Raw genomic sequence first — 17,751 nt, 5'->3', positions numbered from 1 at the left:
TAGGCCATATTCGAGTTACGATTTTTTCAACAAACGATGGGTTTTGGAACCTAACCCCATCGTAAGTAAGGGGAATACCTGTATATATATAAATATATATATATATATATATATATATATATATATATATATATATATATATATTATTTATTTATTTATTATACACACACACACAGTAAAACCCCCTGTATTCGCGGTCTCACGATTTGCGGACTCACTCATTTGCGGGTTTCTCTATGGAACACATATGTGCATTATTCACTGAAAATCTGGCCATTCACAGTATTTTTCACTGAAAAATATTTACTGATTACTGTATTTTCATCTCATTTTCATGACTAAATGCACTTTTTGTGATAAAACTATTAAAATGCTCAGCTATTTCTCGAGTTACGATAGTTCACCTTATGATAATTCGATTTTGAAATGGGGTAAGCACTTAATACCGATACGATAATATTTATAAAATAATTTTAAATTTTGCGCAGACGCAGGCAGCAGTGCACAGTCAGCCAGCAAGAGAGACCAAATTACAATAGACCAACTTCTTTTCCTCCATCTCTGTTTCCCATCTTCTAGTTAAAAAAGTAATGTTATACTCTTGCGTAAATGCATACAGCCATAAACAACTGATTGAGAAACTGTTGTTTTGCTTCACCGAATCGGATAACAACAGTCCTTTTGCTTGTATTTCAACCATCGTACGGTAAAACACAATTACCATAGGTTATAGTAAAAATGAAGTAAGTAGAATGAGACTGATATATTTTTACATTATACCCTTATTCGTTATGGATAAAAGATTGGCAAGGAAATATACCGCTAAATTTATGGTGCATGTCATAGCTGAAGCTGAGAAAACAATGTTCAAGCTGCTAATGACTGTAAATTATCGTGCATCGGCAACATGGATGAAACTCGATCGTAATTAAAATTGGAGAGAAAGTATTTTAATCAAAACTACTGGGTATGAAAGAACACATTACTGCTATTTTTACGCCGATAAACGATAAATACGTAAAACTTGTATTATGATGAAATCAAGTGAAAATAGCGAACGGAATCTTGATTTTTTTACACAAAACAAGCACCCCCAAACGGCCGACGCCATCTATTAACAAAAAAAAATAGCTAAATTAATTTCACGAGACCTATTTTAAGTTATATTTCGACTTATAAACACTTCGTACAGTATAACAAAAAATAACCTTACCCCAAATAAGTAAAGTATCTAGAGATTCATTTACACTAGCTAGAAGCAAGAAAAGCGCTCTGAACTGAGTTAAAATGGTGAAATAAACACTGCGTAAACAATTTCCAAACCAAAACATTAGTCGCTATGATTGCAGTTTACAATACAAAAGTAATATAAGAATATATACAATATTATTGAATACAGTGAATTAAGGCATATTTTAAAAGATCCATGGAAAAGATGCATATTCGTTATGTTGATGATTGTATAATACAAAATGTGAGTCTAGAATATAGTATGTTGTAAGCTAGGCTACCATATATGCATGCGATATACCATAGTATAGGCTAAGCTAGTTCTTGTTTGTTATTCAATTTCTCTTTGTATTGAATTATCATAAGTCACTGCATGAACCTCCAGAATTAACTGATATTAATAATTATCTAGGTGCCAATTTGAACATATTCTAAGCCCCCTGAGGAATAAGTTGCACCTTACCATGATCTTTATGGAGACATAGTGGTAGCTTAAAAAATGAATATAGGAAACAGCGAAAGTGGGTTTTCTATATACTGTGAAGGCATATCTGTTCTGTTCTCTTATGATCAGTACATCTAGGAACAGAAATTTTCCTTCCTTTTCCTATTCTGCATTGAATTTTATGGTCGGAACTAGCGAATTTAGTTTATTAAAGAATTCATTAAAGTCTCCCCAGCTATTGTCCCAGAAAGTAAAAATATCATCTACGTATCTAAGCCAGATCATATTGCAGGGTTTGTTAGACAAGAAAATTTGTTTCGAAATATTCCATGTACAAGTTTGCTAGAAGGGGTGATAGGGGACTTTCCATGCTACAGCCAAATTTTTGTTCGTAAAAATTACCATTGAAAGAAAACGCGTTGTTTGTTACACAGAGGTTGATAAGTTTTAAAGTTTTATCTATGCCAAGAGGAAAATGGTCTTCTTATGGTTATAACTTCCTCTAAAAAAGACAACACGTCATGAATGGGACTTTAGTAAATAATGACTCGACGTCTAGGCTGAGTAATTTGATGGTATTTGAGGGGATGTTTAAACTATTAAATTTTTGTATAAAATCTTCTGCATGTTGGACGTGGGAGGATGAGAAGGCTCCTAGAAAGGGTGATAACACGCCTGCGAGCCATTTTGACAATTTACACATGGTGGTTAACCAACAAACATCTCCCAAAAGGAGCGCTCCTGTTCTCTTCTCCTCCAGATATGTTCTTCACAAATGCCTCGAAGAGGGGCTTGGGGAGCTCACCTGAAAGGGGAATTTGTCTCGGGCTGGTGGACAGAAGAACAAGTCCATTCAGCACTTATTTCTAGGTAATTCTGTTGCTAGATACCAGAGAAAGCTAAATGAAATGCTGGAGTTACTACCCCCAGAGCGAGCTCCATCAGATGGAGTCGTGTATGGAAAAGGGTGAACTACAAAACACGGAACCTTATCCTATAAGAGATCCCAAGGTCAAAAAGTCCCACAGGGAGGTGCGTTACAAACCCATGTACCACCCCGGACAGCACACAAAACACCGCTAGCCGCATTCCATGAAAGCAACACCCCACTAGAATGATGTTTACTATGGGAGGGACATGACACATGATGGAGGTGGGTCATCGGGTGACACGGTCCCTCTCCAGAAATAGATTTTTCCTTGTCAAAATCCCTTTTTCTGGATCGGGTCCCGTGTCAGCCGATGAAAAATTAACAGAGAAATAAACATAATTCTTAAACTAAAAAGATAAAAATTCTAAGGGGAACAGAAGACCAAGGTCCAAAAGAAACTTTTAATCACTAGTAACAATAACAATAATGTACAAAAGAAACTGATGTTAGCTTAAAATTAACATGACAATGTGAAAAATGTACATAAACAAAATAACTATACAATATTGAAAACCTTATAACTTAAATGTGTCATTTAGACAAATACATGGATAACACAGCCAGGTGAGAAGTCAAGGCAAGCCTGACTGAAATGACCGTAAGGGGATAACTGAGGCAGTGGAGGAGGAAATGACTAGGAATCAGAAGGGAACCAGAGGGGAGGGACAACGTTCCCTGCCGCGACTGCTGAGAATTTAAGAGCTTCTAAGGATTTTCAAATAGTGACGTTTGAAAACCAGGTGACTTCCAACGGTGTACCTGGTAAGATCCGTGAAATTCATGTAATGAAAGTAGTTAATGGAAGGTGGCCACAGCTCTAATATCATGAACTTTTGGGACTGGGAGTCAGGTTAGCCTGCTTGATAAAGTAAAGGATCTGTTGTCTAATAGCAGACATAGAGAGATTACCCCTCCTTCCTGATAAAGAGAGGCCCAGAAGAGATGTGAGAGGACCTGTCTAAATAAGCCCTCAAAGTATGAACTGGACACAGGGACAGGTCTAGAGGCAGAGGAAGAATTTTCCAAAGGCGACCACCTATGCTGCGGGTCTTCATTTTTGGCCAGGAAGGTAGGGTGAGGAATCAGCAAAACCTCCCCTGATGGAAGGAAGTCGGCGTGGTTGGGTTCCCCTAGAGAGTGCAGACAGCTCCGAAATTCTAGCACCCGAAGCCAGGCTAACTAAAAACAACGTTTTCCTCAACAAGGAAAGGTAGGGCAGGATTGATTATCGATATCTGAGGCTAACTTCAACACGTCATTTAGAAACCAGGAAACCGTATGTGGACGGATTACTGGCCTCAGACGTGCACATGCTTTAGGGATGGAAGAAAAAGTAAGGGTCTGTGAGGTCAATTTTGAAACCATACAAGAACATTTTACGAGAGCCGACTTGACTGTAGTAACAGTACTAGCGGCTAAACCCTTCTCAAACAGTGATCTAAAAAAGGAGATTGCTAAATTAATGGTCATTACTGTAGCCTCAGATTCTGCTCTCCTCGAGCAGGCTTCTTGATGAACCCGTAGGTTTTATATATACCTGTCGGTTTCGTCTCCGTAAACTCCGCCTCATGTGACTTATTCTTGACTTCGGAAGGTTGTAAGTACGCTATGCTCTCTCCGAGCAGGCTACTTGATGAATCCGCAGGGTTTATTTACACCAGTCGGTTTTACGCCGCCAAACGCCTCCTTTGGCTTATTATTAGTCGTTTGGCACCCGGCAGATTGCGTTGTATGCTATGCTCTCCCGAGCAGGCTACCTGATGAATTCGTAGGTTTCATATAAACCTATGGTTCTCCGCCTCTTGTGGCTTATTAATAGTTAATCTTTTCGGTGTTTGGCTCTGTCCGGCGAGATTCTCGTGGATCGGTAGGTTTCATATCGCCTATAAATTTCCTCCGCTAAACTCCGTTCGGCGAGATTCTCGGTAAATTGGTAGGTTTCATATACACCTATCGGTTTTTCCTTTGCCAAACTCCGTCTTATATAACTTGGTTGATAGTTGTTCCTCCGGTGTCTGGGGTCCTAATTTTCCTCCTGGAGGCCGCCGCAGTCTCGTAACTCTTCGCTTCAAGTTAATTGTTTACTGGAGAGTTTTCTGAAGACGTTAGCGGCCTTCTGTCTCGTTCCTCGACCCAGAACATCGTCCCGGGCAATAAGTAGATGCGGAATAATTGAGACAAACCTTTTCCGCTTAGCTCGGAATTAGTGAGGCAAACTTTTCCTTTAGGGATTCGTTACCTTCTCATCCTTTTCGACGGTTCCTGGTCTACTGTCCCTAAGGTGAAGTCAGAAAAAAAAAAAAAAAAAAAATGAACCACCCTTTTTTTAAACCAGAAGACCAGCTCAGGGGCCCCTCTCAGGACGTCTCGATCTCTAATCCGGTGCCATCTGATGAGTTTGGCCTCGTCTTCTGAAAGGGACACGGCCCAAGCAAAGCAAGGCGGTTACCCCCTCCTTCCTTTGTTGAAAACTCTTTACGGGTCTCCTTATAAGGAGCTCGTTATGAGGGTCGTGTCAACCTATTAAACTAACTATCTACGTCATGGTCCATGCCTTCCCCTTTCCCAGGAGCTTAAATCCCAAGAGATTAATCTCAAGACTCATTGTCAATGGATCACCTGTTAAGTCCTGCTCCGTTCCGAATTCTATCGTTCGGACATCTCCACCTCTTTTCCCCTCCAGTCTGGGGAATCTTGGTGCCTTCCCTTTATGCTTCCCAGCATGAAGGCACCCTCCTGTCGGGGTGTGGGCACACGGAGGTTGGTGGAAGGGCATTTCTTCCCTTCCGGTCTGGTATCCTCTTATCCGGTTTACCAGACTGTCAGAACGAGCATGGCATCTGTCTGGCAGGATCCATAAGTGAGCCCTCAGCTGGGGCTGACACATCGTCTCCTGAGGACTCTAACGGAGTGGCAGCGGAGAATTCAAGTTCACGCCAGCTGTGGGGGTCTTACACGTGCTCTCTTTGAGAGCCCTGTTTTCTTACCCCTTGTGCTCGAATGTAGCCCCTCTTATCAACAGGCTTGTTTTGAAAATGTATCGCTGAGGCATTTCCGGGGAGACAGATATCACAGATACATTACAGTGAATCTTTAACTTGGACTACGCTTCTAATTTTTTCAGCATACAGCTCCCTAAGCTTCCGGAGTCAATTTTCGGAAGCTGAAACAGGGTGTAAGTCAGGCTTGCCCGTTCCGCCTTGAGCTGAAAAATCTTATGAACAGTTTTACCTGGAGAATTAATCTTTTCCCCAGGTGGGGCGTTGTGCACGGCCCGTCTGGGGGCTACTATTGTTACCCAGAGCCTCCCGTTCTCATGGGTGTCTACCCTCGAGCAGAAACGGTCGATCTTGCGGGACCTGTCCCAAGTCCGGCAAAGAAGTTCATATGGTTCAAGAGCCCCCCTGCTCAGGCGGTGGTGCAGGCTCTTCAGGTCTCTGCCCTAGACAGCCGTCAGCTCTCACTCCCAGCCTCCACCCCTCGATGTGTGCGGGTTCAGCCAACACATCAGCCCCTTGTAACGCCCGTGTGTCTCTGCCTCCCCACGTGCCCGCCCGGAGTTTTCTTTGCTTCACACGAAAACCTAAGGGAAAGAATTTTCACTAGACATTTGGCCAGAGGCTCTGACCCTCGGGGTTATCATAGGAGCAGGGATGCATCCTACTCTCTCCGAGAAATTGGGAAGGCATTCGCCCACGGAGGCAATCAAGCCTCCTCCCTGTAGTATTTCTCATATGGGTGGGAGGCTGTACTATTTTCGGGGCCACTGAACTTTAGTTCCTGGGCCCAGAGTATAGTTATCAGGGCCCGGGGTGGAGCTGGACTGCTGTTCCCCAATCAGGTTCAATCAGCCTCCGGCCCAGAGTTCTGGGGGTCTTTGCGAATGGCCTGTCAGGCTTTCAGTCTGCCAAGGAAGTTCCCTTCCACTGGAAAATTTTTCCGGGCGTGTCCCGTTTGTTTTCCTTATTCATGCGGCAAGTCTCGGTTGCTTACAGTCTTGTGGGTTCGGATCCTACTGCGCGTGGAGCCGTAACCACCTCTATAGACCTTTCCGACGCTTCCTTTCACATCTTGGTTGCAGAAAGGTCCTATCCCTTCTTGGGATTCAGACTGGGGAGCAGGCGTACCCCTTCAGGTTCATGCCCTCCTCAATGCGGCTCCAGAGTCTTTGCCAGTTTGAACAATACCGTAGTTCAGCAGCTCCGGTATTAGTAGGCTATGCTGGCTGCATATCTAGTTGCCTGGCTCATTTGGGCACCCAGCGAACCGGAATTGCCTGAGGGCTCTATCCAGCGGTCATTATAATCGGTTTCTAGAGTCTTTGGGCTTAGTAACCAGAAGGAATCACCTGATTCAGGAGGGTAGCCTTCCGTAGTTATGAATCCAGTGGAAGTGGAAAAGAGATAGCAAGGGCATCTTATCATTTCATCATCTCAAGCATACCTCTCCCCATGCCCAAGAAAAGGTCCTGGGTTTCTCCAGTTTGCTTCAGTGACAGTTCTCCTTCTGAGTCAAAGCTGGAGTTTTATGACCGGGGTATGGTGGAGTCAGGGACGTGTCTCCTTGATTCCTCCTGCTTGAATAGTGGCCTCGGCCTTGCACAACTGTCAAGTGCTTGCAGTCAGTTCCTCTCCAGCTTTCCCCTCCGGCCTCAGTATTCACACCGTCACCTCTCTGGGCGGGTGAGGTGGATATTTTTGGCCCAATGAAGTACATGGTACTTAGTCGGCCGTTCCGCGGCAGTTCCATATCAACGCTTTGGAGGGCGGTGACAGTCTTCCTGTCCTTGGAAACTTCTTCCCCCAGAGGTTTCCTTTTAGGTTGGTTCTGAACAAAACAGCAATAGTGCGCTACGTAAACAAGTGGTTTTGGACTGAATGCTTACGTTCAGGTTATGGGTTCATTCTTCTCCATAACCAACAGATGCAGGTGCCTCTGTCTACCACCCTTCGTAGGGGTCCCAAAGGTCCACTGCTTTTTCCCTATCCAGCCCCCTGGTGTCGGAATAGTCCTTGGCGGAGCGTCATTCAGGTAGTCTTGTGACCTTTCCTGGGCCTGGAAGTAGGTCTGTTTGCAACCCAATTCAGCCACAAACTATCAAGCTGTCCCGTCTGGTATAAACTCACCCGGCCTCGCGCCAGCCCCCTCAAACTCTGATGTCCTGGCTTTGTGGTCTTTGTGAATCTTACAGTTTAGGATGAAACTGATATTGGTCCCTGTTATTACTGTTTTCCTGAAATCAGTTAAGGGATCCTACTCTACTGCAGTATGGTTCTGCAGTTAAGTAACTCAGCACTCTTCACATAGTTTTGAAGCTTCATAGTACTGATGCGGTGGCATTGGCCTCGCAGGAAAGTGTTTTGTTGGAACCAGACTCACACGCCCTTAACTTTCATCCCTAAGGTCTGTGTTCGTCTTCAAGAAACAGTACTCGTCCACATTCGGTTTCCCTGGTCTTTGAGTAATGTATCGGAGTTAGCTTCGTAACCAACAATCATCTTGTTCTTATCTTTCCTTGTTAAGGAAGTCCCAAAAATTTTTAATCAGCTTAGCTTCTAGTGTTAGTTTTCCTGTACTGTCTGCCCTGTCTGGAAAACCAATCAGTTTGGTTTGTCTGGCGGAACCAATCAGTTTGGTTTCCCCTCATCAGGGGTAGTGTTGTGAATTCCTCACCCTAACTTTCTATCTACAATTGAAGGTCCTCATTTTGGTGGTCACCTTGGAAAGTACTCCCCCTTTACAAGGTCATTTCTGTGTCCAGTTTTCTCCTTGCAGGCTTTTTTTAGACAGGACCTGCATTTTGTCAGGTCCTCTTTTAAAAAAGGGAGGGGGCACTGTCATTGGGTCTGCTATTAGGCAGGAAGTATTTTCTTAATACAAGCCTATTCAGGTGCTATTCTAAGCTCATGATCTTAGACGGTGACCACTTTCATTATTTTCATTACATGAACTTAGAGGACCTTACTTATGTTCAGGGTAGAATTCTCTAGTTTTCAACGTTTCTATTTAAGTCTTTAATAGCATAAGAATGATGTTTATTTCTCTGTTACTATTTCACCGGGTGACACGGGACCCCGATCCAGAAAAAGGATTTTGACAAAGGAAAATCTATTTCTGGAGAGGGGCCCGTGTCACCTGGTGACCCACCCTGTTTTTCATTCTCTCCCTCCCTTGATAAACTTCATTCTAGTGAGGTGGGTGCTAACATGGAATGCGGCTAGTGTTGCCTTGTATACAGTCCGCGAGTAGTGCATGGGCTTGTATCGGCACCTCTCTCGTTGGGACTTTTGACATTGGGAATCTCTATAGGATAAGGTTCCGTGTTTTGTAGTTCACCCTTTTCCATACACGACTCCATCTAGTGGAGCTTTCGCTCTGGGGTAGTAACTCCAGCATTTCATTTAGCTTTCTCTGGTATCTAGCAAACGGAATTACCTAGAAATAAGTGCTGAATGGACTATTTCACCGGGTGACACGGGCCCCTCTCCAGAAATAGATTTTTCCTTTGTCAAAATCCTTTTTTGGAGATGTTAGTTGCATGGCTAGCTTTGCCTTTTAAGACAGGACAAAAGATCGTTTTGTGATTTTGATGAGCAACAACACCACAGTAAGAGTTTGTGTCAACAAGCCGGAGGAATAAGGTCTTAGGCTTTCTCTCATGTAGCTGTGATGATCCATGAGTGGGCAGATCTCCTCTCAGTAAAACTGTCAGCCAGCTACATTCTGGACAACCAAAACGTGCTAGAGGACCAGTTCAGTCGCTAGGATCAGGTGGTGGCAATGGAATGGTCTTCTGAGAGACCCACTCTTCTTTGTCAGCCACGGGCTAAGGTACCGACATTCATTTCACTCCCTTTGCCTTCATAGGTGGGAGTTATCCAGTGTCTTAGAGAGGTGAGGGGGTTGCCATTTTCCAGCAGAGTTGTGCAGGAAATGTCAGGATGCTTCTAGATCATCTACCAGTATCTTTCAGGGAAAGTGGGCCATTTTCTGTGCCTGGTGTCATAGAAGGGGTACCTCTCCAATCAGAACCTATCTTCATTTGATGGCAGACTATCTTTCCTTACCAAGACCAGTCCCTTTCATTCTCCGTAGTGAAAAGTTATCATTCAACCTTCTCGCAGGTGTTTAAACTAAAGGGATTGGATATCTCCACTTTGGTGGAATTGAACATGCTGATAATTAGTTCTGAACAATCTTACCCTCTTAGAACTTTGCCCTATTGAGTGGGACCTTTCTGGTTCTGCAGTCTGACTAACTTTTGGGGTTGTTCTTTTGGCATTGGCCTCTGCGAATGAGCTGCTTCTTTGCCCTATCTGAACTGTTAGGTAATCCATGCCTTGAGACCAGAATGCAGACTTTTCATTGGTACTGGCAGGCATAAAAATGAAACGACTAAGACCACTGCCTCTTGGGTTATTCAGAGGGAATACAGTACATCTTTGGGTGTGTCTTCTCACCTATCTCTTTTGAGAGTTCAAGAAGTCAGGGGCATGGGCCTATCACTTGCAATTGTAAGCACTTCTTGGTTTCCCAGGTAATGAGGGCTGCAGTTTGGTGTAGACTTGCTACCTTTACCCTATTCTATCAAAGGGATGTCACATGTAATTTCTGTAAGACTGTTTTGGCTGCTCAGCAAGTTATGTAATCACCCAAGCTCCTTTTGGAGAGAGAAGTATTTTATCTGAGTATGTCACTTAGTTCATTTTTTGGAAGTACAGATGCAGAATGTGTGGAGATTTCTTCCTTCCCTTTCCTTTCAGAGAACCAACTAGGTCAAAGTACAAACCGGATAACAGGCGAGATACAGATGAGTACATAATGAGCACCCAGTTCTGTTAGTGTATAGAATATTTCATTCGGTCACCTCCCTATAAAAGGGAATAGGTGACATGATAGAGCCTACCATAACCCATTACCTTGTTTTGGCTTCTTGGATTTTCTTGCTTTCCAAAACCCTTTACTTTGAAATAGTCAGGATGTGCTGCCTACCAACATGTCACTCCCAGCAGGAAGTTGCATGGTTTTCCTGAATTTTTTCCCCATTTTCTGGGGTTCTATTATCCAGGACTCTCTTCTCTGGTCTTATTATCACCAGATTTGTAAGATTTTTTTTTTAAATAATGTTCTTTGTGGACATTCATTTCTGGGTGAAATGTTTTCTACAACTATTTGGAGAGCTGCCCTTTTAAAAAGCCAGTCTCCACTTGGAAGGTGTTGGTTTATATTCCCATTGGAATAAATAACAAATTTTTAAAAGTGATTTGTATTTTTGCTAGGTATTCAAGCCAAAGCCTGTTATTGTATTTCTTGTAAAGTAAGTCTCCACTTGAAAGGTGTCTGTTTGTATTCCCATTGGATCAAATAACAGCTGAATAGTTGATATGCATTTTTCCTATGTATACAGGCCAAAGCCTGTTAGTGTATACTGTATCCCTTCTTTACCACCCTGCTAAGCCCCTGAGGTTAAAGATAAAGCAACACCTTACATGCTAGGGGCTTTGCTGGCACCCCCACTTGCTCACCAGCATCACCTCATGGCTAACTTCATAAAGTTCATTCACCCATTCAGCTACGCATGAAATATATTCATCACTTAAAAGGTTTTGGTTTTTATACAGTACCTAGGAAAAATACAAATTACTTTTAAAAACTTTGTGTTTCCAAATTTTTTAAAGTATTTTCTTATGTAAACCACTTGATCTGTATTCCAACGTACTGTATTGTAATCATGGTAATCTTTTTTTTAAGTTCTGTTTCACCATAAACCCATTACATGTTTTGTTTCTGAATGTCCCTGAGATCTGTGTCACTTTATATCCATATTGCTATCAACAGCTGAATATATCCTTAGTGCTATCAACAGCTGAACTAAGTTCCCACAGTTGCTTCCTTTGCTAGAGTGTCAAAAGTTTGTTGATCTTAATTCATTGCTGTTCTCAACTTCTTGTAAGGAATTATCCCATATTTTTTGTAAAAACAACTTCTGCATAAGTTAGCACAAGCTCCAGTGTTATCTCAATGTTCTTTTGGTATTTCAGGTCTTTAGTCTGTAGCTAAGGTTAAGTGGTTTCATGTTGATTTTCAAACGTTATTTTATTTCAAACCCAATAATTATAAATGGTCTTACTCTGTGCAATCTTGGCCTAAGTTTGAAAAAACTTTAGCATTTTTATATGAAGCACGGTTTCTTTACAAGGCAGACAAACACAGTAATTGCTCAAGTTAGTGGGAGAAAGGTACAGTGTTGGTTAGTTACTCGGGAAACAAAGAAGCCATCTAACAAGGTTAGACTGGCAAGTAAGGGTTATTCTTGATATCAAATTATGTCAAGTGTGCTTACCTGACTATCCTCTTATGAGTGAAATATAATTTTTGTTTCTTCAGAATGATTTATCTGGTAAGTATTGAAATCTTATAAGTTGAAGCTCATTAAGTTTAGGTGCCAATATATATTTGCCTAGAAATCAGTTGCTAGTGTTCTTCTGACATAGCAGATACCTGATATTTACACCAAGCACCTTTCAGTATACTACATATGTAACTTAAAAAATACAGATTTTTTAAATCTTGGCTCTACCTGTTGTGCCCTTTTATGAATTTCTGTTTACAAATATTGTGAAACTTTGCAGGACCTGTTCAGCTCCTTGTACCCTTCACAGTAGTTTTGCAATTTCTGAACTTTTCCTTCCCACTTTCGGGTTGTTTAGGATGTTAAATGAAATTTAGGTTTTTTTTTTTTAACTTTCTAAATAATAATGTTATCTCTGCAGACCGGATTTGTGTATTTGTCGTGGAGTGAATATTAATTTTTGATATCTTTGTAATATGTTTCTTTTACTCCAATACTAAATTTCACTGTTCTTGAATGTATTTAATCGCTGTCTTACAGGAAAGCGAGGAATTTCTTTGCCAGTTAGTAGTGTCTGGAACTGTGACAGCCCGAATGGATAGATTAGAGGGTGTAGTGAATTTTGGTACCAATCCTGAACATTCACAGCTCCTGAACAGCTGGTCAGACTCTTTACATCATTTGATGGCCCTTGTCAATAAGACCACACATCTCATCAATAAAGAAGAGATGGTACACAAGCATCTTCTAAAGGAATAATAGTTGGTAAGTTATGATTAGGTTTGCGGTGCAAGGTTGATCTATTATGCTTGAAAAATTTTGTAATTTCTTAAGTCTTTTAGATTGAAAGACATCTGTATAATAATGAAGGATGTGCTTATTTATTGTAAGAAGTTAGAAACAACATTTAATGTATTTCTAATAAAAGCTTAATTCTTTTGTTTATAGATTTTGTATGTATTAAAAACCACCTAATATGGATAAATGTCTGTTCTTTATTAGGATGCAAGATATGTTGTTATATTTCATAATTAAAAGTTATGAAAAGTAATGTTTTTAGTTATTTTTCCTCAGAATAGAGGAGCAGTGGCACACATCAGGAGGCCTGAGCCCTGTTAATGTATGCTGTTGTCAGTGGCAAAGTGAATTGAAGGCCTCATTGTCAAAGTGATTCTCACCCTTGTTTAAATAATTCACAAGTTAAAAAAAGTCATCAAAAGAATAAGAATCATGTCCTACATAAGAATGTTAGTTACATTTAGTATGAAGGAATTTAAAGTAAACAATTTTATAATAACTTTATTTTTTAAAGTTGCACTACAATGTACTGAACACTTAACCATTAGGGTGAATATTAAATATACATAGGTCGATTTGAGCTATATTTATTTCATTAAAATAAAATAAGTTTCCACAGTAAAAAAAGTTATCTAACAAAAATAAAAGGCTGGCTTCAGAGTTAAGGTACATAAGCTTTTTATAAATATACAGCAGTAAATCATCAAAGCCTTGATTACGTATGACATATTACTAGATTCAACCATCCATATGAATTATGAAAATTAACTTCTTTGTTTTACCCTTCTGAATTGTCATAAAAATATACCTGCAAGTCATTTCAGTAACCTAAGTCTTCATTTAACAAAATACATGCTGACAAATATCAGACATTGATGATTTACCTGATGACAAAGAGTCATATGTGAGTTATGTACAAAAGTCGATGTGTCAAGAAAAGTGTAGGACAGAAACATGAATGCTTGCAGGCTAATTTACAATTTTTAAGCTCCCAATTTTAAGAATTTTCATAATTTCCTACTTAACTGTTTAACTTTGTGCTTAAAAGTGTTTAATAATAATTGCCAATTAAAACTTCCAAAACAAAAAGTGCTTTGCATTGCCAGAGATTCAGTATTAAAGCTTTGATAGCACTAACGAAAAGAAATAAAAATGTGAATAACCTCAATAATGGGTAGTCACATATGTAATATGTGATGCCAATATTATAAAAGTAACAGCGTTTTACACTCCTATACTATCACGGATTAAAGTTAAGTTTGGACTAGGTATGTACCTTACATTTCCCTAATACTAAGTATTGACATAATTTACAACTGGCTATATGAAATAATAATGTACATAAAAGTATTCTAATAAACCTTTTGTCTATATAAAAAAGGGATGGCTACTGTTTGTAACAAAAATGTATAATTTTGTAATGCAATACCTATATCAGCATTTTGTGATACCACAGCAATGACAATTTATGCTAAAGCCATGAAATAGTTTTAAGATTTATATATCTCCAAGATATATATTTACTTTCCTATCAGGCACAAACAACCAAAATCTTACAAACACTAAAAGCACCAGACAATATTCATACGTAATATAAAATTAGAATTTTCCTGTTCTTGTGGCATATGCATACTGAGCACATCTGAGAGAGTAGACATCACTGAAGCAACTACCTATTAATATATCACAAAGTCAGTTCCACAAGAAAACATTCATATATAAAGGCAGCAGTCTTGACTGACATCAAGATAATTTCCTGAAGAAATGCTAGGTTCTGATATTCATGGTCATTTGTGGTTTGAAAAAAATTATAAGTTTGGTCAGCTAAATAAGAAGAATTAGACAACCACATAAATGAGTCTACCAACGTTTATCACACAACTGAATCAGAGAACAAAAATGAAGTTGGATAAGTAATTTACTTGAAACAACTTCACTTCTGAAAAAAAGCATTTACAGCCTTTAGATCATTTACAGTTAATGTGAATAGCATTAAACTTTAGCAAGGTCAAGGCATGATAAAGATATTAAATTATACGCTTATGAGGGTTACATTATTCAGCCCAGTCTATTACTTTGGATGTTCCATATACTGTACTGTAGTACTCATAAGGACGGTTAAGTCTTGAACTATATCGTACATTTAACTTAGCTCCTGAATGAAAAAAAAAAGTAAAATTAAGAAATCTGGTAAATAATTTTTCAACTCGACTCCAGAACATAACAAAAAACTATAAAAGGCTTTAGTGAATAATGAATCTCTTAGCATGTATGTGATGGAAAGAGTACCACTAAAAAAAATTGTTCCCTCAATACAATTCTTTAGTAGACTTGATTGTTGTTTGTAAAAATTGTCATTCTTGGACTGCAGGGTGGACTGGTTAGCTTAGGAACATCTTGCAAATCTGCTTCACGCCGAAGACTCCGGTTTTCCTTGTCAAGAGCAGTTACCTGATAAACGAGTATCATGTTTAGTTTTACTATTGGATATAAAGATTTTGAATAAAAACTAGCATTTATTAATACCATCAGACATTTTGTCATAGAAACATATCAATTAAAATAAAAAACCTGCAAGGCATATAATAAATGTTATAATTACCATTAATTTTACCATCAGCTAGTTAAGCAGAAGTGAAGAAGGTAATGCCAAGAAAATGCTGCTAGTCAAGTATTTAACTTAAAGCAGTTAAGCAAAGTTTGTCAGGTAATAAAAAGTGAAAATTTTGCTGCGTACCATACACCTAACTAAAAAAATGAAAATTAGGCAGTGCACCATATGTGTTTTCTATTGAAACCTTGTTAAAGTGACCCCTTTCACCTCTGAATTAAGAAGTGTATAAAAAACTTGTTTCTTATACCCGCATAGCCTTAGCAGCACCTCAAATCTCTCTAGTATTCCTTTTGTTCTTGTGTATTAAAAGGCCTCTTGTCCTAATACCTTTGCCTTCATGCCAACATACCAAATTTTTAGTGTAATTTGCACTTTTTCTAAGTACACAAACCAGAGCATTTTAATGTAAGAGTATTTTTAAGTGCGAGCTGGAAACAACTGTTGAAACTTCATAACAAGGTGGTTAACTGGAGTCAGGGTAGTGAGTGGGGGAACCTCGCCCCAACTTACTTGCTGCAGGCTGGCATCCTTTTGAGGCAGGATTTAAAAAACTCTAGTTTGTATAACTGTGAAAATTACTTGAAAATTTGGTATTTGTTTATACAGAAACATAAACCATTACCTTTCATGTAGGAGACGGGATAGTCTCTTACATAAGTGGTACATTGAATCTCCAATTGGCAATGCCAGGCTCTCAATCACGATTATGAACAAGAGAGCATAGGGATGCAAGAATCATGCAGCTCCGAGGCAGAGTGAGAAGCACTCCAGGAAAAATTCAGAGAACAAACTACTGCCCTAAATAGAGTAGCACAAGTTAGAAGGGAGCTAGTATCCAGGTCAACCATATATCCATGGGTTCAGATAATAACTTTACCCTTCCCCCTCCAACCCTTTGCCAAAAGGGAGAGCAGAGGAAGATCATACCTTATGAATTAAATCTCTGAGATAAGATGCTCAATTGTACAGTCTACCCCCATCCTGGCCCAACTAGCACATGCTCAACCTGACTGCTGCCTTGCAGAAGAAAGAAAAATGGGAGAAAGGAGTGTGCCAGTTGCTCAACCATTCAACTTGGAGCCTCATGCCATCCAAGTACCCTTGGCAAAATTATTTTATGTGTAAGAGGTGTTAGGAGACTACACAGGTCCTAAGGAGAGGGGTCCAAGGACTGGTAGGCCACATTCTTCAGGCAAAAAGAGGTACAGGTAGTCTGGCACAGCCACAGATACCTGCCCTTATTACCAGTTTCTCTGAACTGCTAGGCACAGAACAATGTCCTTGACTTCAAGAGCTCTTGAACAGATAGGATGACCTTCCTCCTCCCAGGTCGGACCTTGCATCCACTTGATCAATTCATAAATTAACCACTTCTTTACCAAGATTCAACAAATGTGTTTAGCTTGCACTGAGGAATACTTCAATATAAAGGGTGACGATGTATTTCTGTAGCAACAATTAACTCTTTCTAAAGGTCTCCTTTTCCTTCTTCTCCCCCACGAACTATGCATCCTACATGCAAAAAAACTCATTCTTTCTATAATGACAACACCAAAATTCTTACTTGTTTCATGGCTTGACATTCAACAACCAGTCTTCATTTCCCAATGGAAGAATAGGTTTAATTATCCCTTGATACGTTCCAACTTTTTCCTTACTATACCTTTAATCTTAAGCTGTTTCATTTCTAGTATCAACTGCAACAGTATTCACTTCTTCCATCTGGCTCATTTCTGTAGTAGCTTGAACTTCATAATCCCTTACAAAGTGGCTCTACACGACTGCACTGATAATCATTGTGGGAATGGGAAACCTTGCAGTTAGTTTGAGAATATCATCATCATTAATATTTTGACATCAGGTTACCCTTTACAAGGTCTGATGTTAAATGAGTTTAATTTTAGGAACTGCCATTCTGAATTCTGGGCTAGTCCAAGTCTGCATTTACAGTATGTCCTCTATGACTTTCTGGTACTAACCACTGATCATTGTCCAGGCCACCACCATCTTTGAGATGAGTATTTTTCACCTGTGTACACTTCTTCTCTCTGCAACCTCCTTACTTGTAGTATTATCTTTATCACGAATCTCACTATTTTGTAGTCATACCCCCTTCAAAATCTCAACCATTCATTTTGGAAGTGCCCATGTCTCAGCTGCAGTGTACAGTCCTTATACCAAATTATAGATTTTGGCTCTGATTACTGATGGGATGCTATTACAGGAGTAATACTATCTCCAGGAAGCCTCTACTACCACTAAATACCAGATTCATCACAGTCCAGTGTGTCTCCCAAGTAAGAGAGATGTTCTGTTTCCTCTAAGGACTGGTCTTCTACCTACCATATTCTCTCCCCTGTTTGACTTGCTGATTTAAGAGG

At 39.9% G+C, this 17,751-nt stretch overlaps 2 protein-coding genes across 8 annotated transcripts in view; one reads left to right on the top strand and one right to left on the bottom strand.

Moving 5' to 3' along the window:
* Positions 1 to 13,009, top strand: part of Rpn5 (regulatory particle non-ATPase 5) — a 63,165-nt gene extending 50,156 nt beyond the window's left edge. Inside the window, exon 6 of the mRNA XM_067100675.1 lies at positions 12,499 to 13,009. Within this exon, the coding sequence (XP_066956776.1) occupies positions 12,499 to 12,717 (219 nt within the window). The 3' untranslated portion in view covers positions 12,718 to 13,009. The remainder of the gene's footprint in view (positions 1 to 12,498) is intronic.
* A 235-nt stretch (positions 13,010 to 13,244) lies between these two features.
* LOC136836433 (serine/threonine-protein kinase DCLK1) overlaps positions 13,245 to 17,751 on the bottom strand; it is a 241,895-nt gene continuing 237,388 nt past the window's right edge. For all 7 annotated transcript variants that reach the window (XM_067100668.1, XM_067100673.1, XM_067100667.1 and 4 more), the window contains one exon: positions 13,245 to 15,207. In XM_067100668.1, the coding sequence (XP_066956769.1) occupies positions 15,079 to 15,207 (129 nt within the window). In that variant the 3' untranslated portion in view covers positions 13,245 to 15,078. The remainder of the gene's footprint in view (positions 15,208 to 17,751) is intronic.

Source organism: Macrobrachium rosenbergii, chromosome 56, assembly GCF_040412425.1.
Source record: "Macrobrachium rosenbergii isolate ZJJX-2024 chromosome 56, ASM4041242v1, whole genome shotgun sequence".
NCBI lineage: Eukaryota > Metazoa > Arthropoda > Malacostraca > Decapoda > Palaemonidae > Macrobrachium > Macrobrachium rosenbergii.
Note: the sequence above shows the minus strand (reverse complement) of the source record. Positions and strands in the feature narration are given on the sequence as shown.